This window comes from Montipora foliosa, chromosome 1 (assembly GCF_036669935.1).
Source record: "Montipora foliosa isolate CH-2021 chromosome 1, ASM3666993v2, whole genome shotgun sequence".
Lineage (NCBI taxonomy): Eukaryota > Metazoa > Cnidaria > Anthozoa > Scleractinia > Acroporidae > Montipora > Montipora foliosa.
Window position 1 is genome coordinate 47175425 of NC_090869.1, and position 25439 is coordinate 47200863.

The window sequence follows — 25439 nt, forward strand, 5'->3', positions numbered from 1 at the left end:
AACGGGATAAAGAGGAGGAAAGTCGAAAAAAGGCGAAAGAGCATGAGAGAAGAAGCGATGAAATTTGAGAAACTTAAGTGAAGAAAGCCTCCAGAGAAGCCGAGGAAGGAGAAGAGAAAATTTCAATGAAGAACATATATGCACCGTAAAGCTGAGAGAAATGGAGCGAGAGACAAATCACATTACAACGGTTAGCTTTCAGGTGATGTTTTCCTGGCCTCACTTCCTCGCATATTTTGTAAAACTCGCTAAAAAACGAAGAAGGCCTGAAAACGTTCGCAATTCCGTGTTGACAGAGATTCTGGCAAATTTCAATAATCACATTTATAGTTTTAGTGAAATGGATGTCCAGTCGTGAGCTGCTTTGTTTGACTGTGAAATTGCAGTTGAGTATTAAGCGAATTTACGACTCTGAAGATTCACTTTCTAATTAGGAAGATTAGCTGTTGTTCTAAACTGAAGAGAGAGAGGGTGTAAAGATAATCAGTCAAACGAAAAATGTCGTGATAGAGATTGCTGTGCATGTCATTTCAGTTTTAGTTGTTGATTAAAATTGTTGGAAGGCTTTTTTGTTTACTGCTATCGGCTCAGAGGTGTTTGATCACTGTAAACTGTATACACTAATGACGATTAATTTTGTACTTTATGCAGAAACATAATTATATCCATATACAATATATTGCTTTCTGGGGAGCTCCGCTTTTGGGCTTGGCTAAATCTATGTATTAGATCTTTGGGGCTGCGCGTGTTGAGTCTTAAGGGGAAGTTCCCGTTATGATGACTTTTCTGCAAGGGGTCTCAAATGGGAAACTAAAATACCCAAACTATAAAGGTTCATTAGGGCAGTGACTTGTTGCTGTTCATAAGGCCAACTACTCACTCTATCGTTAATCTGATCAGACTTGATGGTTTATACAACAGGGGCAACGTTACTTGTTCGTCATCTCCACTTTTGTGAAAAAGTTTGCTTACGTAAGAAATTGTGCAACACGAACCAGTGAAATGTGGCGGTTGTCTTCATTATTGCAAAATTTGAACTGGCGCCGCAAACTGCCAAGGCGTTGCATTTATTTTCCTGCTAGATGCTTCCTTCGATCTTCTATTTTGTTATAGTGAAGAGAGGCAGTCGACCTAAAGTTGTTTTTTTTGGCCAGGTACCCTAGTATGAGGGACTAAATAGGACAAGATTGTATAAGTTTCGTAATTATGGCATAAATTAGAGCTAAGTCAGTATACCAATGAAATGTTTGTATACTACAAAAGAGAAATAGTTCAAGAAAATTTGCATACATATCACGGCAACAAATATATATGGCTGTGACAAATATCTTTATGACTAATATATATATTTAGCCAAACCTAAAAGCGGAGCTCCACAGTTCTTTCTTTCTACAATTTAAAGAGATAAACTAATGTCAATGCCAAGACTCGATGCAGGGCTCCAGTAAGGTCGTCTTTAGTGTAATTATAATTTTTTCTCTTTTTTTTCCACATAACCATAGCCACCATTCAATAAAGTGCAAACATGTATTTTAAAATCTTTTGGACTACATGATTATGATCGATTATGAGCATAAATGATTGATTAACAAGCCTTTGCCTTATCACGTCATTAATTCGGTCTCCAGCAAATGGCTACTTGACTTGATTATCTCTAATAAAGAGTACCGGTAGGTTAAATGTTGTAAGCAAAGGCCCAGTTTTTAGGTGTGTAATAAGCACAAGCCTGAGAAACACGTAAATGTTTGAGCACAAGCATGTTCTTATTACACTATTGCCTGCACGACATGTTCTTACACGTGTATGCTTATTTCACATGAGGATAGATTTAATCCAACAGTCCACTTCTGCATGTACATGCATGTGCCCCTTCCACTTTACAAAAATGGCCACCTTAATCGCACTAAGTTTCCCTCCACATGTGTCGCCTGTGCACGCGCTTATTCGTAGTTACTAAAACGAGGAATGACATCCAATGACCTACAAAGAGCTACAATGACCTACAAAGAGCTATAATGACCTACAGCACCTACAATCAGCTACAGTGACCTAAAATGATCTACAGTGAGGTACATTTTGAGCTAAAATTAGCTAATGACGTGTAATGAGCTAAAATAGAAAATAATTTGCAGCTCTGAGGGCACTGCAGCATGTTTGCAATACAAAGGTTAAAAGTATTCCACTCTGAGCTTTGAACCAATTAAAACCTCGTTGCTGTGCAAGTTGAAAATTTTCAACGATGAAATGATATACGAGTGAGATCATATATGAACTGCGGATATGAAATCAAGCTATGATCCTCGCAGTTCATATATGATCCAACGTCAGTGGCTTCATGGCTCAGTTGGTTAGAGCGTCGCACCGGTATCGCGAGCTCACGGGTTCAAACCCCATTGAAGTCCTGAATTGTTTAGGGCTTCTTTACGCAATTGCAAAAATTCCGTTCATAACTGCAAGGATCATAGCTTCATTTGATTTGAAAATTTTCATTGTGCACTCTGAACCAAAGAAAACATTGTGGGTAGAGTAACTTATTTATTAAGTTCTATTCATTTTTTCCTGCTCTATCTTATCGTTGCCGAGCAAAACCTTGATATTTGTACATTTTCAATTTAGCTTTAAAGCAAAGGAAAACTATCCAAGGGTCTTTTCGCAGTTTATTTCTGCCTTCAAGGCCACATGCGTAATAGGCCTTTTACAACTAACGATCACATGGTACAAAATCTGCCATGCTGGAGGGCAAGCTCATTATTATATCCCCACTGGGATATTAAAACAAAGGCAAGTCAAGCTTGACTGGTTCAGGTCTCTTTGTTTTAATGTCCCAGTGGGGGAATAATAATGAGCGTGCCCTCCAGCATGGCAGATTTTGTACCATGTGATCGTTAGTTGCAAAAGGCCTATTGCTGTCGTCATTTAGGCTGTCGTGCAATGGACTAAAAGCGTTGCGTGACAACGCACAATGGATGTTTTCCGCTCATCAACTCTTCACCCTGATCCTCTTTTGTCTTTCTCTTTGATTGCAAGTTATTTAAGAAGGCCTTTCTAGCTCATTCTAGGTCATTGTAGGTCATTTTAGATCACTGAAGGTCATTGTAGCTCAGTGTTGGTCATTGTCGTAGGCCATTGTAGGTCATTTTAGCTTATTGTAGGTCATTGTAGGTCATTCCTTGTTTTAGTGACTGCGTGCGCTTATTGCAAAGCTGAGAACAGGGTTGTTAATATCAATACTCTCAAGAGCACTCATACCAAGTCTGCGAAGTTGAATTGGGGACATTATTTTATCTTTGGTAGGCACTTGGCTTTCTTGAAGAGCATATAATTTTGCTTTGTGCTTCATGCCCTTTGAGACACTTGCAGAGCCTTAAATTTCATTTGCAGTCTTCTTCAGTCGTCCCAGAACAGGCCCTTAGCACTCCTAATCCTTTCCACTTTCAGCAAAATCAGCAAAAGGAGATTGAACAATAACAACGCATTATTAAATTTTTAGGTTTATTTTTCTCAGTCACTAAAGTCAATAAACATTGTACACCAAAATTCCCAAATTATTTAAAGAAATCAAACATAATGCACAATCTACCTTACAACGTTCATGGTCAAGAGCGTAATGGCGGTCGGTCACGTTTCGAAGAGCTGCCGCCCTTGTCAATATTTTCTGACTCTATGTATCGTGTACGTTCTTGGAACGTTTGGTTATTTATCTCAAAGCGTGCTTGACGGTAGGAATCGTCAAGAGATGGCCAAAGAGTGCTTTTACTGCAAAAGATCTGTGCTTCGTCCGATATGTAAACAAGGCCCAGGAAGATCATGCCGCAGAGGAAAGTCATTTTTGTCGTGTAGAGCGCTACATTCTACAGATGGACGTAGCTGGTTTAACATCCAGCGACTGGTGCTCCGTGGAGATATTCATTTCAATCCGGGGCCAACAAAGTTTCCTTGCAAAGAATGCGGGAAAAGTGTTAGGAAGTACCAAAACGCGGTTCTGTGTTCCGAATGTGGCTTTTGGATTCACGCAACATGCCTCAGTATGTCAGGTTCGGCTTTCAAGTACCTTCTGGATCGCCCAACAATCGATTGGATTTGCCCCATATTCTTTACCGCCATTGAGGGATTCATCTTTTGAAGAGATAGATGGATTTGTTACCGAGGAAGAAAATTATTTAAATCAATCACTTCTGGAATCAAATGTAAATTACTTCAAAAGCAATTCGTCACCACAGCCCCAGGAGACCGATAATTTAAGTAGTGACTGCCTCCATGCGTACGACTTCCTTGTTCAGGAAAAGAAGAAGCACGCAAATCAGTTCCTTGAGCTCACTACGATTTTACGTCGTCATAATAACAACATGAAAATCGCATACCTAAATGTGAACTGTGTGACCGGCTTTAAATTTTTTGAAGTGAAGTCACTGATACTCGAGGGTGCTTTTGATGTTTTTGTACTAGCTGAGACAAAAATAGATGAAGCAATCCCCAATTCACAGTTCTATATCAAAGGGTTCAAGATGTTCCGTAACGATCGTAATCGATTTGGAGGAGGTCTTCTAGTTTACATCAGAAGAGGTTTGATCACTCAAAGAATTAATCATCTCGATCATATCGAATCTATCGCACTGCTGGTGCAGCCTAAAAAGTCATCGAAGAGGACTCTGCTTCTGTGCACGTACAAGCCACCAAATGTAATCAAACATCTGTGAGAACCGGAGGTTAACTCTATGCTGCTTAATACCTCTCAGCGTTTTGAGAACTTAGTGATTCTTGGTGATCTAAATTGCGATATCTTACATCCGGACAAGGGGTCCATGGAGGGAAGAGCTTTAATGGACTTAATGATTGAATATATATTGACCAACCTGATCAGGGAGCCCACGAGAGTGACTGCAACATCTAGTACTCTCATCGACGTAATCCTGACAAACAGGCCTCGATCTTTTTTAACGTCTGGCACGTTAGATTTGGGCTTAAGTGACCATCACTTGGTCTACGCTGTTAGCAGGTCACACTGCCCTAGGACTTGCCCTATAACCGTTGAAAAACGCACTTTCAAGAATTACGATCCCGAGCGATTTCGCAATGATTTGCATTTGATCCCGTTTGATATCGCATACATATTCGAGGACATTGACGACATCTATTGGGCTTGGAGTTACCTGTTATCAAGTTTACTCGATGACCATGCGCCAATTAAACGTAAAACAGCAAAACGAGAACACGTACCATTTATGACACCTGAGCTACTCGAGGCAATTAGGAAACGGAACAAATTAAAGCGCCTTTACAACAAATCTAAGTGCCCGCTAGATTGGGACAGATACAAGACTCAACGAAACGTTGCATCTTCATTGAGGGAGGCGTAAGGCTGTATCTAACTATTTTCGCACCACTGCCGCAAATGCCAAAGGCAACCCCAAGAAATTTTGGCAAACGGTCAAGCCTTTCATGCACTCAAAGAAAAACATCAGCCGGGATTCCATTCATCTTAAAGAGGGTGATAGTCTTGTTGTTAACAAACTGGAAGTAGCACAAATTTTTAGCGCGCACTTTTCATTCTTCTTGAAGGACAATGATAGCGATGGGCATCACGATGATAATTTCCGTTTTACCAGTCATCCAAGTATCTTTGCTATGCAGACCCACTGCTCTGCGGAAGAAGCTTTCCAGTTTCGCTCTGTATGTCCACCTGAAGTCGAAGATATACTTAAGTCACTCGATCCAAAAAAAGCTACTGGTTATGATAAGATACCGCCAAGAACATTGCGGGATGGTGCTGATGCTCTTGCTTATCCGCTATCTGTTCTTATCAACAAGATTATTGACTCTGGCTCTGTGCCGGCTGCTTGGAAGCTGGCCGAAATCTGCCCTAACTATCGGCCAGTGTCGATTCTAGTTACTCTGGATAAAGTTTTTGAGAAGTGTCTTGCACGCCAACTTTCTGATTATTTTAGTTCTATCCTATCACTGTTTCTGTCTGCGTATAGACGGGGCTACAGCTGTGAGGCGGTACTTCTACGTTTGATTGAGGATTGGAGGAATGCACTTAACAATAAGTTTGTTGTTGGCGCAGTTTCTATGGATCTGAGTAAAGCCTTTGATATGATACCGCACGACCTCCTCCTCGCTAAGCTTGCTGCCTATGGTGTTCCTCCAGTCAGCCTGCCCCTTCTACACAGTTACCTTAGAGATAGGTCCCAGCGTGTCAGGGTAGAAGATGTAACATCTGATGTTGTTGTTTTTTCTAAGGGTGTACCTCAGGGATCGGTGTTTGGGGCCCCTTCTTTTTAATATTTTTCTTAATGATCTGTTCTATTTTATTAATCGTGCTAATTTGTCCAACTATGCTGATGATAATCAAATTTATTTTAGTGATCGCGATCCTGAGGTGGTAAAGTCTGTAATCGTTGGTTTGACGATAATAAGCTTGCGCTCAATCCCGAGAAATGTAAATGTATTATTCTTCCAAAAAACTATCCTGGCGATCTTTCCTTTAGCATTAGTGATGTACAGGTTCCTATCGTAGACCATTTAGAACTTTTAGTTGTAACTATCGATAACTCGCTAAATTTTAGCAAACACATTGGCAAGATTACAAAGAAAGTTGGAAATCAGTCAGACGTTTTGAGCAGGCTAAAGAACACTCTTTCAATCTCTTTGAAGATGTGCCTTTACAACTCGTATGTAATGTCTTATTTTACTTACTGTTCTGCGATCTGGAATAATTGTAATGAGTCTGATAAGCAAAAGCTGGAAAGGCTTAAAGTGAGAGCTCTAAGGTGTGTCTACAACAAACGGGTGCCCCTTCATGGTGATGATGACTACAGCTTAACTTTGTCCAATCGTCGCCTACAGGACATTGCTATATTAATTTTTAAAGCTGTTAACGGTATGTTACCAGGATACGTAAGTGACTTGTTCGTCGTACGTAATAATGTGAAGTGCTTGAGAGGTACCAACAAGCTACAGTTGTCCCACGTAAGAAAACTACAAACTTCGGCCTAAAATCTACAACTTTTATTGGTGCCAAAGTGTGGAATTCTTTACCGGATAAATTACGTTCAACGAAAATTCTTAAGGAATTTAAGAAGGCTGTGAGAGAACTACATCTGTAATGTACAGATTTCTACGATTTATTGTAATAATTTTAAGAGTTAGGATTGTTTATTTATTGATATAGTTAGAATGTTAGTTATTAATTGATCATGTATATATATACATATACAATTATTTATTTATTTATTTCACTTTTCTCGGCATATTAGCATGTATTTGCTAGGGGCCTAATCAGCCTCATCAACCCGAGTTGAAATAAAGTTACTTACGTCTGTGGGCAAGGCAGGATAACGTGGAAACCAACAACAGAGTGTACATGTAGGACAAACAATAATTTTATTGCAGTCTCGTTGGCACCTATTCATAGGAGGCTTCTGAATAAAATAAAGCTTCCTGTTTTGATACAATCGATCTTGGTAAAATCCCTTTCGTTTATAGTAAATTTATTACGCTTGAGATGCCAACTAATTTAAGGTCCTTGCTTTCTCCTTAAAAATTCAATCACCATATTGGACACAATAAGCTTACAGAGTGTTAAGTGTTCATTTTGAAAGAATTTCAAACACCATAAAATGCGACAAAAACCAATTAACTTACTTCAAAAGAAGCAGAAGGCATTGGAATAATTGAACAGATTTTCAAGTGAGCCTTATTTTCCGTGTGGTTAGCCAGAGCACCGGAGCTCTCACGTCTCACGCATTGAGCGTGAGTGTCGTTCATCTCGATGGCAAATCGTTTAGCTAAACTGGCTTTGATTGACCATAAAAACCGACGACAGTCAATGGACAGTAAATGTGATTTCCCGCCAGAAAAACGCGGCTTGCCAAATGCAATGCTGGCTATGCGATTTCCCGCCCAGGAAACCTGCAGGAACACCCGCGTCCCCAAAGGCCGTCTCCCTCTCCACCTCCACTCCGAAAGTCTGTTGGGGCAGGCGGGCGTGCGTACGCTGACGTCATGACCAAAATTTCTCGCATCGATAGATTTCCCAAAATTTCTTACCCATGGTGCTCCGCTCCGCTCCACAAAAAATGACCACTGAACCCGCTTTTTCTATTGTCATCGTTTGAGGACTGGTAACGAATAAAGAAGCACGGCATCGGCAGACCATACGATCGATTTGGACTCGTTCTTTCACGAAGAACCCCCCTCAATTTTTAGCCAAGAGCCGCAAATGTTTTTTTTTAACGTCATTAGGATAGAAGGATCCGGCAAATACTTTGCTGAAACTTAAAGAAAAAGAAACAGGAAGCATTTTTGACCAATGCTATTTGAAACTTAAGAGATTGAAGATAACCTGTGTTCAAGAACATAATTATACTCTAGTTTCCTCGTAAATTATCGCAAATCTATATATTGTTTACTTAATTTCTGAGCGTATATATAATATTTTGCATACATAAGACAGAAATTTAACTTTTTTAACACTTTGATTTTTTCATCACCGCCAGCTATAACCGTAGCTTCATTGGGCAATTTCCCAAAGAGCAGCTTAATTGTGTTCAGTGAAAACGAGGTGTCATTCCCTGTGTTGAACCATTTAATTACTGCAGAAAAAAAAATTATCTCGACCAGCTACAGTAAATGAAGGTATGGCTTATTGAATCAGATTCTGGACAGTAGATACGTGCTGTGCTTTTTTCAATACCATAGAATTTACTTTTTTCCCTCAGTTTTTCATCCTTAAAGCACGTACCAGTACTAATTCAATAAACCCCACGCCTATGCTCAATTACTGATTGTCATAAACCTAAACACGTGACACAAAGGTAACTACAACAAACTGTGCCATTTAAATCAGTCCACATGAAGGGTGGGGGCTGAAGTTGACCTGTAGGAAATCAGTGACCACATTTTTATAGCAGGGTTTGGAATCTCGGAAACACAACTGCAGAAATTTGAGCAAACTCTTTTATTCAATCAATAATTGTACAGCACTTAACATAGTCCAACACAAAAACGAAAATTTTAATTAATAAGAAGACCTTGGGTTTGAGGTGGTATTTTCTTGCACCAACTCCAAGTACAAACATAGGCACCTGGGAACCAATGTAGCATTTATCCACAAGCTACACCCGCCAGTTAAATCTTGTGTAGATGGTAAATGGGGCGCTGGGGTCCCCGCTTCTTACGCCTTTCCCCTCTTCTCTTCTCGACTTTTCTGGCAGCACTTAACTTCCTATTAAAAACTTCTAGTTTAAAATTTATAGAAACATTTGATTCCTGATTATTCAATATCAAGTCATGCACCATTTTTGAGGTCCCTAAGTGCTGGATCTACTTTCCATGAAGGACCAGTAATAGTCTTTACTCTTCATTTTCAGAAGGGTAACGTTGAGCGTAGATGAAAGTTGAAAAGAAAAGTCATCTGGTATAAAAACAAAATGTTCCTGAATAGTCTTGTTTTGCTTTTTCCACAAGGTGCCTAGGTATGGCCGAAATCACCTGCAAATATCGCAAGAAGTTGTCCTTAATTCCGTAATTCGGAGGTCCTTTATTTGTAAAACACCCTTCTGGAACCACGTTTTGTCTCAACATCAACAAGGATTTCCCTAGTATTGAATAAGATTAAATCTTACCCAAGGTCAATTTCGTGAGCGGATTTTAATTCTGAGAAAAATTGAAGCATTAATTCATAAAATTGTGGCATATCAATCTGCTCAGGAAAACTGAAATCGTAATTACATCTTAACAGAAAACTTACTCCACCATATCTGTGAAAGAAATGATTTGGTTCTACCTTTCAGGTTTCATTTCAATTTTCTTCCTTTGAAGAAGACCATTAAATCCACGCTAGTCTTAATCAGTATTTCAGTATGCGGAACACGTAATCCCCCCTTATCATAATTGAGGTACATTGTTTGGCCCTTTATTTTGTCCTTTCTTTTTTCCAGAGGAACTGGAAAATGGAAATATTGATAGATGAAATAGAGAACCCACAGGGGCATCCAAAGTTGACATCGAGTAGACTAACTGCGGAATACCAAGGCATTTTGTTATTAAGCAGCTGCCTGGTATATAAAGATTCCGGTACTGCCAAAACTCTAACTTGGAGTTTAATTAAAAAAAAAAAAAAAAAAAAAAAAAAGGAAAACTCCGAAAAGTTCTTTTTACCATTTACTTTCTCGTCATAAGGTATGAAAATACCTTAAGCTCGAACAGGCTCTGAGAGCCGCGGAATGGTTGGTATACATTGGATGGCGATTGGATGACCATATTTGTGTAATCAGAGCTGTCATCGATCAGTGTCCACAAGTGAGAGCTGGCAAGTAGATGCTTAGGCTCTTGCTTCGCTTGCATGGTGAAGTCCATAATATGCGGCTACTGCAGAGCACTGACTAACCCCAACTCCTATACCGCAACAAAGGGGATTTACAGTGACATCATCAAAATTCCTGCGCTAGTTGAGGTCTGCCTTATGGCCAAAATTGCAAAACTTTTTCCTTTTCATTCTTATTTCTTTCGCTAGGCGGGCAAAAAAATTCTTGTGTTGCTTTCCTTGGCTCGCAGCAAATATAATAGCAAACAAAAATGGCATTCTCTCTTCACGAACCTCAAGCACGACGGCCAGAAACGTTTTGTCCCATAACCTTTTGCACTTAGTGGTCCATCTCCTCGGTTGACATATATAACGACATGATCTGATAACTTGAATAAGGTGGCTTTTCGATGAAACGTGAATGATGAAAACTCCTTTCCCGTTATTTAGTGACATCTCAGTATCTATCGCGTTACAGGGAAAACTGACGCAAAAAGGCGACAAAACTTGAGGCGTCCCTTCTCTAAACTCAGTTAGGTGGTGTACTGTTCAAAGTAAGATCTTAGAACATTTCCAACTCAGCAATTTTGCTGTTTTATATCGCTATCGAACAACATGTTTGCCGCCGCTTTGCCACGCGCAATCGAATGTGATATGAGCTCACACAGTCCACCATTATACGATATATACTTAATTGATCACTCCCCGTAGGGGCTCTTTCAAGGGCCAATGAAATACAATCACATAAATGACAGAACAGAACAGAATAACAACAACAACAACAACAACAACAACAATTGTTAAGAATCCCAACTGCCGCAATCCTGTTTTCGTTTCCAAAAACAATGAATTAAAGAGGCTAATTTCTGCAAAAGCTAATAATGATGTAGATTGGTCCTTCGACTAATATTTTGACCATTTCGACAAAGGAAATGACTTCTTATACCTCCGTATGACGTCAGAGCGCTCTATGACAGCTTTATATTTCGCCCTGTACGCACGCACGCTGTCCTTCAGTGATACAAAGTTTACATCAACTGTCAATCAATTGCCCCTTACGGTTGAGCGACCTTTGGCTCATTTTTGCTGGGTGCGTTGGAGGAACACTCTACAGTTTGGCTTGAAAGGAAGCACCACTGAACGCCCACCTGGTTGATTCACATTTACCGCTTGGACGTACGATGTCACGACTTCCCAACAAACGGGAAAAAAAAACCTGCCTTCTGTGCCCAACTTTTCTCGATTCTCGTCGACATTTTTTGTGTTTTTTCGAGTCCCGGATCCCGAAAATACCCGTCCTGACCTTGTGCATAATCTGTCAACTGTTTATTTGTTCCCTATCACACACTTCTGTCACAAACGTAACTCCGTTTACAATAGAAAAAGAATTCCAGTGGCTGTAAAAAATATTTCTCATAACCATAGACATTTGTAGTCCTTACGTGTGTGTGGATGTTTTGTGCATTTTTTTTGTCGTTGGTTTAAAAATATGTTATATTGGTTTACTTACCTGATTTTTGGCTTGAATATAGTGATTTTCTGCTAAAAATATGGTAGCAGCCAAAAACAAACATATTTGGCGCCTCATACCAAATTCCTGGAACTCTAAACCAGAAGTCCGTTTCAAAGAACTCTGTGGGACATAAGAGAACACTATCTGTCATTAACACTTGTTTGTGTGGGTGACTGTGGGCTTTTTCTTCTTTTTTCTTTCTTTTGATTGTAAAGTGAATTGACGTTGCAATGTGCAAAAGCTCCCGTAATCCAAGTAGCGTGCTGTTGTGTGTATTTGTAATTTGCGTTTTGTTTCTTGTAAAAAAACTAGACCCTCCGTGAGGGTACACTGGGTTGCCTGTGGTACGTGCACTGTTCCAGACAATTTTTTCAAGTTGGGGGGTCATTAAGACCGTGTAAGGGATCACCGAGAAGTCATACCAGCAGAGGCCCTTTGGCTCACTGGTTCTCACACGTTCGTACGACGAAACAGATCTGTCCTTGCGTAATATGTGCACGATATTGTTTTGGTATTGTCTATCATTGTAGTCATAAGTGCCATGGTAGAAGCCTTGAGTAAATAGTCTGAGAAGACATGTGGTAACTAGCAAAGTACTGAACCCAGAAAGATTGAAGAAAATAAATGGGAATTGAGAAACATTGGCTTCTGGGCTGACATACTGATAAACTTCTTTTCACCAAAAGTTTTAGCGTGCCCTCTGAGCATCTGACATATACCCCTTCGTAAAACAGAAGCATTGAACCGAAAATACTATTAACGTTAACAAATGAAAATTCAGCAAGGTGCAGATTTTTTTAGCTTGGTTTATGCAAAAACAAATATTAATGCCAAATGAAATAAATATTGATACACAGTTTTTAGAAAGAGCAGAAGGAAGTTTCCAGGACGGTCGCTCGAGAATAACATATTTACAACATGAAAACAACATTAATTGTGAACCGTGAATATAGAATATAAACAGTTACGATCAGCGACAAACATTTTGGGGGATTTTTGCTACGTTCAATTTTGTTATTGTACGTTTTAGCTGCACAAATAAATCGCAAATCGAAAGTGACATCGCCGTAATTCAGCGGGCGCCGTGATTAAGTTACCGCGACATGTTTACTTGCGAAACAGTGAAGCATCTGTGTCAAGTGATGGCAAGATACCGGGTTTTAGTAAGTTCGTTTTCTGTCAAGTGTTATAAAGTTTGACAATAAATGAGCGAATGCAAAACAAAAATCACAATCGCCCACCATTGTTTCTGCAAAGTCAAAAATTTACTCTCCAAGACGAGGTTATTTATCACCAAGGTAATTCCATCATTTTGGAAATAGCAGCTACTTTATTATTCACCGGCGTCACAATTTTTTGCTGATTTTGAAACTCATTTTGTTGAAACTCAAGCACGCTTCCAACAGACCTGTTTATTTTCATGAAACCTTTCCTGCTTACACAGCAATACTAAAAATATCCTCCGGTATTACGTTTCAACCTTAAGCTCGAAAATTCAATACACAACATGATATTATAATTCACAAAGGCAGAAAATATCACAGAATCCTTTTCCAGCGAAACATTTTATTGAAACAAACTAAAACGCCATTCGCTTTGCAATGACTTTCCACTGCTGGTTAACGAGAATAACAAACTCACGAGGCAGAATGTATATATATATTTAATTAAGTTAGCACAACAGAAAAACGCTAACCTCATTTTGACACGAAAATGCTTTACTATTGCCATAAAAACTGTCCAGTTAAGCTCGCATACTATAAAACATGATGAATTCATAAAGGTCACCTTTTCCAGCGAACAATTTTTTGAAACAAACAACATATTTGCTATTAGAGGCAAAAACCCCTTCCTATTATGGTCGTCCAAATGTTTCAATATTCGCTAAATTCTATTCGCTGTCGCTAAAACTCATTCGCTGTCGCTAAGACTCATTCGCTGTCGCTAAATTTCATTCGCTATCGCTAAATTTGCATTCGCTAGCGCTAAATTTCATTCGCTGTCGCTAAATTTCATTCGCTGTCGCTAAAAATTAACCGCTTCACTGCTTGCAGACAATGACAAAACACGTACGAACAGCAAGACAGAAGTTAAGAACCTTCGGGTAGTCATCTTTGAACAGGCCGTAATACCCGGACGGCCTGGAAACGAATTGTGTGAGGGTCGGCCTTGGAGGTTTCTAACAGTATTTTACAACAGCGAAGTTGATGTAGTAGTGACGAATACTGTTAAATGTCAGCAAATATTATGTTTTCATTTTAGCAAATGCAAATTAAGTTAATTCAGTGCTAACGAAGGAACATTTGCAACAGCGAATAAGTTTTAGTCATAGCTATTGAGTTTTAGCGACAGCAAATGAGTTTTTGCGACAGCGAATGCGGTTTAGCGACAGCGAATAGAATTTAGCGAATATTGAAACATTTGGACGACCATATCCTATTTCATTACGTGCGTGAAGAGGAAAAACTCAATCGTGTCAAGTATGCGCAATATTACAACAAACTAAAATTTCAGGATCAAACCGTTTCCATGAAGAACCTTTTCCTTGAATAATGAGGCACAAAATAGACGACAGGCTTTCTTTTAAATAATTCTTGGCTGTCACATTTCCAATTTTTTTTAACCTGAAGACTGTGCAGAGTTGATTACAGATCCACCACTTAAGTAGACTGCGAACAGTCTCTTTCTTTTCCTAACTTCTGTAGAGCGTAGCTCGTCGCGTAGCGCGCGATTGATCGAGCGAACGAGGAAGCCGCAACCCGAGAGAAACACGTTAATTTGCATAATTTTGTCGGCGCTTTGTTGCTCGCGTGATCTGAGGAAAAAAGGAGGACTGCTCGCAGTCTAGCACTTAAAGTGTTCGATTCGTTCTTTGTCTTTGTTGAACCCATAAGTTACCAGAGAATTTTCCATTTGGTTTCAGTGTTCTACATAACAGCACACTTGGTAAATATTATTTTAGAAATGCAGCTCACTTTGATTTCTGCTCGACGGGCGACAGATTGTTGTCGAAATCCATTACTCGTCGCTTTTGAGATTCCAGGTGTTGGTTTTCACCGCCTGCCTAGTTTATCCAACTGACTTGCCATTATTGAGCTCCATAAGGGTATATTTTGTTTAAGGATCCACTAAAAAGCCATTCGCGTTACATGACTTTTGACGCCATTGCAGGCTAAGCTAATGATTCTACTACTATTCTACGCAGTTCCACTACCCTCTCGATCCTAAGAAAATACGCGCAGAAGGCTCTATGCACAAAGATATCACTTACCAGGGGAGTGACAGGCAAGACTTTTACCGACACGGAAGAAAAAAAAAATAATAACACCGAACAAATGCCATCCACTTTTAGACTGGGATTGCCATACGGCAACCCAGTAATTAATAAAAATATAATGCAAAAAATAACACTGTGAAATCTTTCTTTTAGCACTCGAGAATGGGGATGGAAAAGAAGGAACTTGTCCCGAACCTTGGAAAGGAAAAACAGGCTTCTGTGACAAAATGGGAGACCAATGTGGAATGGACTATCACTGTGGTGAAACTGAGAAGTGTTGCTTCAGTGGTTGCCAACGAATGTGTGTTAACACCACAGAAGCACATCAAAGAGCAAGGACCAGGCCTGGACGTTGCCCTAAGCCATGGCTGGGCCAGGAAGGGTTGTGTGACCGTCGTGGAGACATGTGTCGGCGGGATGTTGACTGCAAGGGAAGTGAGCTATGCTGTTTCAATGGCTGCCAAAAAGAATGTGTCATACCTGGTTTGTGACATTTTAACTTCTTGATAATAGTCCTTTTCACGGTTTATGACGCCATATTGATTGAGGGGGAAGGGGGGAGGGGCATGCATGAATGTAGTGAATTTTGTTCGAATTCAAACCTTTATAACTCCGGTACAAAGCAGAAGATTTCCAAAAAATTCAATTATTTTTAGTCATTTTGTTAATATCATTCACTTGGAAAATTAGATCATTGCACAAGACGCAACGTCTGAAAATTGGATGTTAAAAATCTCCTCTTGTAGCTTCAAATTTCGCGTGAATTTTCAAAGAGTTATATGAAATTTACAAATTTCGTTTTCGGTCGTTACAGCTAGATTGTGATCGTCATACCTAACAAAAATAAGCTCAATAGAGGTATTCTCGCTATCCACAACCGTCAGACCTTAAAGGATTTATAATAGTTCAATGGTTGTTGTTGTTGTTGTTGTTGTTGTCGTAATTTAAGCCGTGTTTGCCCCCTATCCAATATGGCGTGAAAAGAAACCGTGAAAAGGTCTATTGATTGACATGTGGCTTTCTTGATGGGCAAGTGTGACAATACCTTATATTGTACCCACATTCGATAAAAGGACCCAAGGTACTAGCATGAGCTAACCATGTTTCTAAAGTGTGTGTTAAAATAGGATGATCCGAGGGCAAACTATCCATTCAGCTTACTTACGATGTAAAATGTAGTTGTAGAATCGCACCAACAAAACAGGATAATCAAATCAATAACTTAAGCCTAATTAAATACGTTTTTTGAAACTGAAGCAAGATTTTTTCCATCAGGTCTGACCACCTGTCAGGGTAGATATGAAGAATCATTCCTCTTCCCTCTGTTGGGACGTTTTACTCCAGGGTGCAGGAAAGATGGTAGATTTTTCGAGGTGCAATGCCATCCGTCCACGTCTTATTGTTGGTGTGTGGATATGTATGGTGTAGAATTGCTTGGAACTCGGATTAAAAGAAGAAGACCTAACTGCACTCTACCTGGTAAATTGTTATTGCTCTTCTCAGATTTTGCCATAAATGACCGAGTTTGTACAAGTTTTAGCTCTGGTTGAAATCCGCCAGGTAGTCAGTCCCTAACTTGAAGAACCGGGATATCTTCCTATCTTTCTCATCAATCTTGGATAGGATTCTCAATACCAAATTCCAGCGTTTAATATTTGTACCGTTTAGCATAGTCAGTTGAGGAAGTCTTTTTTTTTCACTACCTCGTATTGAATCAGATTGGCTCACCAGTCTAAAATGTTTTGAGGTAAGACAGATTCAAGTTTTTCGCGACCCAAAAAGTAAAGAAAACGGCAATTCGTTCATGAATCATGAAATGAGACGATTTGCCGTTTTCTTTACTTTTTGGGTCGCGAAAAACTTGAATCTTTCTTACCTCAAAAAAATTCAGACTGGTTTGCCTACCCGATTCAATTTTAGGTAGTGAAAAAGAAGACTTCTTCTTCCAAGAAGTTTACATAGGTGGCTTCCCCATTGATAATTTATGTTATCACCTATCAATCATTCGATTGAAATTTTTTTTATGAGTTTCTACAACACTAAGGCATCCAAGGCGTCACATTACCATCTTCGTAACATTCGGCACAAATGCATTTGTATCCATTAGGGCAGAAAATCCTTGGTGTAAAACCTCGTGAAATTTTCCTTTGCTTCGTTATCTTGTATTGGAGTCTCTTTCTTGCTCTACGTCGTTTCTCTATTGTTCCCTTTTTGTTATGTCATTCGTGAGTTTCCCAGGTTTTTACACCGAGGAACTGTTACAGACTTTTGTTTTGTCTTCCCAGTTATCTAAACCTATAAGAGAGCGGAGAACACTCCTATCGGAGTAGTTCAGTGTACGCCTAGGTTCTGTCGTGTCACTCCATCACTTATAGGTCACCATTAGCCAGCTTTTAAATATACGATCGATTATACTTACCATTATAACTACTTGTCACAGTTATGTTTTGTCACTTGCAGGGCCGTAACCAGAAAAAAGATATGACTGAGGCAATGTCCGTGTTTAAATTATCTTAGGAAGTATTTTCAGTGTTTATGATGAGAACATATTAAAGACAACACCGGAATCACGCTTTATTTTCAAATTTCACGAAAAAATGACTGAGGCAAGTGCCTCGGTTTGCTTCAGACTGGCTACGGCCCTGACTTGTCACCTTTTTCAAGGCAATTCGAGGTGTTGCATCAAAATAACTTAATATCTAGTTACTGTCAAGGCCATATATCCACCGTAAATTGTTGTTCCAATAATTAACTTACTCTGTCACCTCCGGCCATGAAGAACCTAGCTTGATTAGGAGAAAGAGCGTTCGTTACCACTTTCCCCAAACTATGAAACTTGCTTTCTTTTAATCATTGATGGCCTAAATGCTACGAATCTATGAATCGACTCTTCAACCTAAAAGTGACTGAGGTTGGAGGTATTTGCAAAATCAGTGCGATGAACGGAAAAAGCACTCCCAACATTTTTTTGAGATCTAAGTAACGTCTTAATGCATTAATTTTTAAAAAAAGCCTTCATTTGTTAGGTTTTATTCTCGAGCAGTTTTGCTGATTGATTATTACTGTCATTGAACTGTTGCAGTAAGCAATAGATCGGTAACCTTAGTTGTTTCTGTCGATATTGTATATTGTCATGCGCATTTGAAAAAGTATGTTGAATACGCACGGTACAAATGAAAACAATGCTGTTACTGAATGAAAGAAATGTATATATTATTTTGAAGCGTGCGTTATAGACGAAATGTAGAAGTGATCCTTTAGACAATTTAAATCGTCTCTTTGTAGACATCTGAAAAATTCAGGCGGCTTCAACGGGATTCGAACCCATGACCTTTTCCGTGCTTTTGCAATGCTCTACCAACTGAGCTATGAAGCCATACGGTTGTGTGTCTAGTTAAAAGTGAGGATCACTTCTACATTTCTTCTACAACCTGCACTTCAAATATATGCATATTTTTCATTCATTGAGTCCTTTCACGGGAACAAATGAGTCCAACAAATTGACCTGCTCCCAACTGTGTAGCTTCACAGTTCAGTTACTAAAGCATTGCACCGGCATCGCAAAGGTCATGGGTTCGAATCCCATTAACGCCACCTGAACTTTTCAGGTGTCTTTAAGAGACAATTGCTTTAATTGTCTAGTTTAGTGTGCGGATCATTTGTAAATTAATACTGTTACTGTTACTCTTCCTGGTACAACAAACAAGCGAGGCAGCCTCTTTGGTCTCAGTGAAATCAGACGTGGTATGCTGGTGGATTTTGACACCATGTTCTCATCTTCTTTGCACGAAGCAATAAACTCGGCGTGCCATCTTTTGATTAGTCTACTTCTTAAATAGCATCAACGCTATGGTGTCCATGTTGTAGGTCAAATCAAGTCTCAGGTTGAATCCGTTCTTGCCCAGGTTAAATTGGTGATCCTCATTTTACGTAGGCTGAATATGCACTCTACATAGTTTAAATCAGCTATCAATCCCCCGGTTCTTGTATTAACGATGAAATGATATATGAAATGGATCGTACATGAACTGCGGATATGAAATCAAGTGAGGCTATGATCCTCGCAGTTATGAACGCAATTTTTGCAATTGCGTAGAGAAGCCTGAAAAATTCATGACTTCAACCCGAGGTCACGGGTTCAAATCCCGTTTTTCAGGCTTCTCTACGCAATTGCAAAAATTGTGTTCATGACTGCGAGGATTATAGCTTCACTTGGTTCTTGTATTCATACCCTTATCTATTCAGCCTCAATATTACAACATAGTAAGGGAACAAAGAACTGCACTATACACTTACCGGCGCAACTCGAATTCGGACCCTCCAGGTCTATAGTCCATCCTCACCACCACACTACTAAGACGAATATATACTCAAACCAACACAGTTTCATTATTTACTTTTGTATAACAAGTCATAATTGATATCCATGTATAATAACCAAAACTAATACTAAGCTGACCCTTTTTTTTTTCTTTAGACATAATTTAGGCTCCAAAAAAGTTTCACCAATTCGCTTGAATATATGTTCAACCAAGATAAAATGGGGATCCAGAATTTAACCTAGGAAAAAACGGATTCAACCTGCGACCGGATTTTACCTGAAACATTTATGCCTTTTGGAAAATCTTAATCAGATTTTGCGTTTTTTAATGTAATGATTACAACTGAAAGGACACTAAAGAAATGACTGTTCATCGCAGATCCATGCGCCTCCACCCACTGCCCATACTATGGAGAATGTGTCGTAAGTAAAGATCGTAGATCGGTTGAATGCAAATGCAGAGTTGGTTGCTTCGCTGTTTATGAACCTGTATGTGGAACAGATGGCAATACCTACGAGAATGAGTGTTCAATGAAAAGTATGGCATGCTTGCAAAAGAGAAACATCACTGTGGATTACACGGGTGAATGTGACCAAGGTGAGAGTAACGTCACCCTGTTTTGTCAGTGCTATTGTAACGGCTGGACAGGTTCGTCAGCTGTTATCGACAAACTTTAGAATCGCTGTCTTTCTATACTTAATAACCTCGACGTAGAACGACTCTTTACCGAAAACCGCCGAGGGACAAGTGATCGAAATGACATATGCAATGAGAGGAGATCAACATTATTTAGGTTTCTTTGAGATCGGAATTAATTTTTCTTGAATGACCGCTTATTAAGGGGTCCTCGGAATTCTTTGCTTACTCGCTATAGATACAGTACAGTAACGTGTGATCCCTATCATAATTGCCAATGAAACAAAAGTGGACTCCCCAAACCTTTCTGCTACAAAGTACTCCAAGAGGCCATTATCGAACACAATTTTAAAAAAATATAAGTCACGTGACCTGAACGAAAAAGGTCACGAAGTAGCAGTAAATTCCTAACAGGTTCCAATTCACTTTTCTTACTGCAAGCAGAATAACTGGATTTTAAAAGGTACATGACTTTGTATTTTTTAGTGGATTTGTGTGCTTTCGTGAAATGTGGCTTTTATGGTGAATGCGACGTCATTAATGGCAGTGCGACTTGCGTCTGTCCAAGTTGTAACAATGCAAAGAAACCTGTATGTGGCTCAGATGCAGTAGTTTATGATAACCTCTGCCACTTGATGAATGCGTCCTGTCAAAAGCAGCAGTGGATCAGACCTGCATTGCCAAAAAATTGTGGTATGAAACAGATCACAGCTCTCTTTGGGCTCTCTTCTAACCATCACTTTTAAGAACGGTGTCTACTAATTAAAGATATTTTTGCCCCGGTGTGTGATTATGCAGGAAATGAAGATCTTAACAAGTGTTATTGAAATCCAAAAAGAAAATTGGGGGTAACTACGCATTTTTCAAAGATAATTCATGAATAATATTTGTAAAAAGCTTCAAAATACAAAGCAATGTATGGCGTTCTTTCTCAAATTGAAGCTTAATTATCTCTCAAAAATGCATGGTTACCCCCAATTTTTTTTTTGGATACCAAGAGTACTTACTAAGATCTACTTTCTCCGGATAGTTTTAAACCGCGCAAAAATATCCCTGTATTAGTAACCATCACCGATAGGAAATCCGGGTATCTCGAGATGCGCAGAACGTATGCGAAATAACAGTAGTAGGCACCGTCCTTAAGTCGCATCAAATAGGGAATATAAAAAGCGTTTAAGGAAGTACTTACAAAAAATTGTTTGTACAAGCGCCCCTTCGTATTTTCTCTCGTAGTACTTGTTACTGAACAGAGGCAACAACCGGAGTTTGTTATACTTAAGAATAATTTAAAACCTGACGGAAGATGTTAAGAAAGTCGTGGGAGTTGCCACTCGACGAAAAAAAATGTAATGTTGAAATTATACTTGTTAGGAAGCGCTCTATGAGTGAAAACCGTATTTGACATTTTGTTGTTTCAACTTTCAGAGGAGCAAGTTAATCCATGCAGTAATGTGACCTGTAGTCATCCCTCACAACAATGCAAGCTGACAGATGAAGGGAAACCTGTGTGCGAGTGTGAAAAGATTGCTTGTACTCGTGACTATAGACCGGTGTGTGGAACTAATGGCAAAACGTATTCCAACAGGTGCATGATGAAACTCCTTTCGTGTGAAGTAAACATGCTTGTATTGGAAGACTATGAAGGGAAGTGCAACGAGAGACCCGATGACAGTAAGTACTCGGAAGTCTCTTAAATTCAACAAAGCCAACTTCCCCCACCCCTCCCCGCCCCCCACTTCTACCCTTCAAACCCCTCGTCCCCTACCCACTTCCACCCTTCAAAAAAGTAGTTTATGTGAAATTGAAAACATCATATGGTATACTTGTCGAATCAGAGCTCGTATCAGTTATTTTTGGTAACATGTTCAATGTGGAGACGATGGGCTCCATGCTTGTAGGTATTATGCTAAAGAAATGGCTGCTAGTCCCGCTTTTAGCATAAAATCAAATCAATTCTTTATTTTAACACGGTAAGAATTCATCAGGTTTAATGGTACAACATAAAATACAACTACCTAAGAATATTTAAATAGAATAAATATACGTATCGAAAAAGTGTCACCAGTAAAAACACTTCTCATAAAATTACAATAAACTGGACCTGTTTTCCATGAATGCCGTGTACCTAACTTAATTATCTAAAATGAAGGTTTAACAATTGCTTAAAACGATTCAGAGATTTTACTTGCCTAAAATTGCAGGGCAGCTAGATTGTTCCGGAGAGTTGCACCTCCGTAGCTAAAGCTGGTAAAGGGACAATTTGTTTGTAGTCCCTTAAGACATAGCCTGGCGTACTGCGCTCATTAAATTTAGTGGATAAGTAGTCAGGAGCTAGATCATTAACAGCTTAGTCAGGAGCTAGATCATTAACAGCTTTGAACACCATTAAAGCTCTGACTTGAATTTGACGCTGGGTAATCCAATATTTCCAATCAAGTTGTTGTAACAAGTACCTAGCGTCAGGATCATAGGAGGAGGAAGTCAAAATGCGAGCTGCACAATTCTGCAGTTTTTGTAATTGTATTGTAAGTGTTTTGCCGTAATTCCGCCAGACAATACTACAGTAATCGAAATGGAGCTGTATCAAGGCATTGTAGATGTAATGTAGTATTTCTGGAGAAACAAAAGGTTTAATTCGCTTTATGGCGCCAATGCCGGAGGCAATCGTTACAGACAGTTTGTCGATATGACTGTACGTATAAAAGCGTGTATGCTTTCATGGTTGAACCTGATTATGGCATTGTTAACTTTTGAATTTATTTGAAGATCTATGTGCCAACATCAAGTGCAGTCATCCCTTTGCAAGATGTAAGGCCACAAACACGACAGCAACTTGTGTCTGCCCTAATACGATTACCCTGGAATATTCTCCAGTTTGTGGCTCGGATGGAGTGTCATACCCAAACCCAGGCTCCCTGCGAATTTCCAGCTGTGAGAGCGGAGGCGCCATTACTAAGTTGTACCATGGAAGATGTGAGTTCACTGAAAGATGTTTGTTGTTTAAATTAAGCTTTGGCTAGTTTATCTGACCTCCAACAGATGTCTTAGTACCCTTTACAGCATCAAAGGGAGCAAATATACAACTGGCAATATTAAAAGAAAATAGTTTCCAAAAGGGAAGTGAGACCTCGTGGAACATTAAATTTAGATGTTAGGAGACCAGATACAGTGGAGTTTCGTGTGTTAAATAGTTCTAAAAATGTGCATGATTACCATGAGTAACAGAGAAAACATTGGCACAGCTTAGTCGGTGTCAATCTCTGGACAGATAGTGGTATAGGTCACACTTAGGTACTAAACCGTTGATTTGCTTCAATGTTGAATCACTCATCACCACTGCAAAAAGCAACAAGGGGATGAGTTCCCTTTGGCCGGATGCTTTGTTCACTGTGCCGTGTGACATTGTGATATATTTTTTCGACGTCTTAACTTTCGACGAAAGTCCTTAAAAAAACATTTCTTTTTTTGTCCTGAAGCACATCAAATGTTGACGATGCCACTTTTTTAGGTTCCAAGCTAGCTGAACCATGTGAAGTGGGCTTTTGTAGCCGCAAGCGTCAAAGATGTGAAGTTCAGAATGGCACCGCCCAATGTATCTGTAATTTGGCCTGCACAAGGGAATTATCACCAGTGTGTGCCTCTGATAATAAGACGTACCCCAACAAGTGTGTCATGGAGGTTGCAGAATGCGAGAGTGGTCAGAGCCTCAGGGTTGTAAGATCAGGGCGTTGCGGTAAGTTCAGGCCGGGAAGGTAACAGGACTTGCAAAAAAGTGCGTGCGTTGTGTTCAAGTCCTTCTACCCGTGCTTTAATTTACTTTCCTTTCCATTTCATTCACTCATCTCAACAAATGTACCGAGAAACATGCATAGTGAGTCGTACATGCAGTGGCACCCAGTTAGGAATAGTCGAGATATAGTATACCATCGTAATTGCATGAACACGAAAGAAAGTCATGTACTTTTTTCTTATTTATTGAATAGCCTGAATTACTAAAAAAAATACTTTATTTTTAGTTTGCAGTCATGTTTAAGAAAACGTTCATCCAGTTTCGATGAAAGATTTAGCGTTTGGCGTTTTCCAACTCCTTTAGTATCGTCATATCTTCCTTGAAACTGAAAAGAACACGATTGTTTTTTTCGTAATACACAACATTCATATTTAAAGGTTATGAATAAATGTGATTACTGTTAACAGAGTGTTTTGGATTGTTGTTAAGGCAAGCAATCTGAGCCAGTAAGTGCGTTTGTAAAAATGAAACGTATAAACCTGTTCAGCAGGTAGTAGGGTCATCCCATCATTACATAATTCCAGCACACGAGCGCGGAAAAAATACAGAGAGAGGGAGACGCATAACCTACACTGTAACGAATGCCAAAACAATGAAATGAACTGTTTTTTTTTTTTTTGCAGCTGATCCTTGCAGCGTGAAAAAGTGTTCATATTACTCAGTATGTACAGAGTCACATCGCAGGGCCAAATGCGTCTGTCCTAAAGTTTGTCCAGAAATTTTTGCACCAGTTTGTGGCTCAGATGGAAACGTTTACGATAGCGAGTGCCAAATGAAAGTGGCATCATGTACTCAACAGAAAAATATCACTTTGGCCAGCAAAGATACTTGTGGTAAGCGTGATAGATTCATTGTATATAATCCTGTTGGGATAATTCCCGCTTTCCCCCCTCCCCCATTACAATTTTGATTTTTCCCGGTCTCCTAAATCAAGATCCGTTCATCGATCGCGCGCATGTTTCAACATGGTCTGGGGGAAGGGCACGAAAAAGGCAGCGAAAGAAGAACACGCGTTGCTCATATAACGATAAGTGTCCCGAAGTCTTTTGACCCGGATTGCATGACAAAGTTCACCTATACAAAAAAAGTAAAAGAAAAAAAGCTGTCTGATAATTTTCTCTCGTGCTTTGTTATGTCCGGTATATTTTGAAAGTGCTGATGTTCTGCACTGTTTAGCAGAGGCCTTGTCTGTATGTCTGCTTGAGTGGTCTCTGCTTTGGTATCTTGGTACTGAGTCTGCTCTTCAGTATGCGCTGGCGGGACTTGCGTATTCTCTACAGAAGGTGGTTGGGTTCTCTCTGTTGATTCGCAAATTGTCGTTTGACGTAGATGGACTCTGTTTCTCCTGTAGATACCTTCTTTGCCGTCTATTTTGTAGGATCGGTAGCTATGTTCGGTACACACGGTTCTCTTTCTCCAATCACATTTCTTTCATGGCCGCTCCCAACTGCAACGAAGCGCCAATAAATCATGTAACCGGAAGTATATGTTACACCTTCCCACCGAGGCTAACTGGTGATTACAAAAATTTGGTTTTATCAACGGAGTTGATAATGTAAATTGGCCACCGTACAGAGATTCTAAAAGCTGACGTT

At 39.5% G+C, this 25439-nt stretch overlaps 1 protein-coding gene across 5 annotated transcripts in view; it reads left to right on the forward strand.

The window, feature by feature from the left end:
• LOC137999837 (uncharacterized) overlaps window positions 1-25439 on the forward strand; it is a 171159-nt gene that overhangs the window by 75615 nt on the left and 70105 nt on the right. For all 5 annotated transcript variants that reach the window (XM_068845793.1, XM_068845785.1, XM_068845777.1 and 2 more), the window contains 8 exons: window positions 15250-15579; window positions 16372-16575; window positions 19797-20015; window positions 20541-20747; window positions 21480-21725; window positions 22821-23027; window positions 23563-23787; window positions 24468-24677. In XM_068845793.1, coding sequence (XP_068701894.1) covers window positions 15250-15579; window positions 16372-16575; window positions 19797-20015; window positions 20541-20747; window positions 21480-21725; window positions 22821-23027; window positions 23563-23787; window positions 24468-24677 — 1848 coding nt within the window. The remainder of the gene's footprint in view (window positions 1-15249; window positions 15580-16371; window positions 16576-19796; window positions 20016-20540; window positions 20748-21479; window positions 21726-22820; window positions 23028-23562; window positions 23788-24467; window positions 24678-25439) is intronic.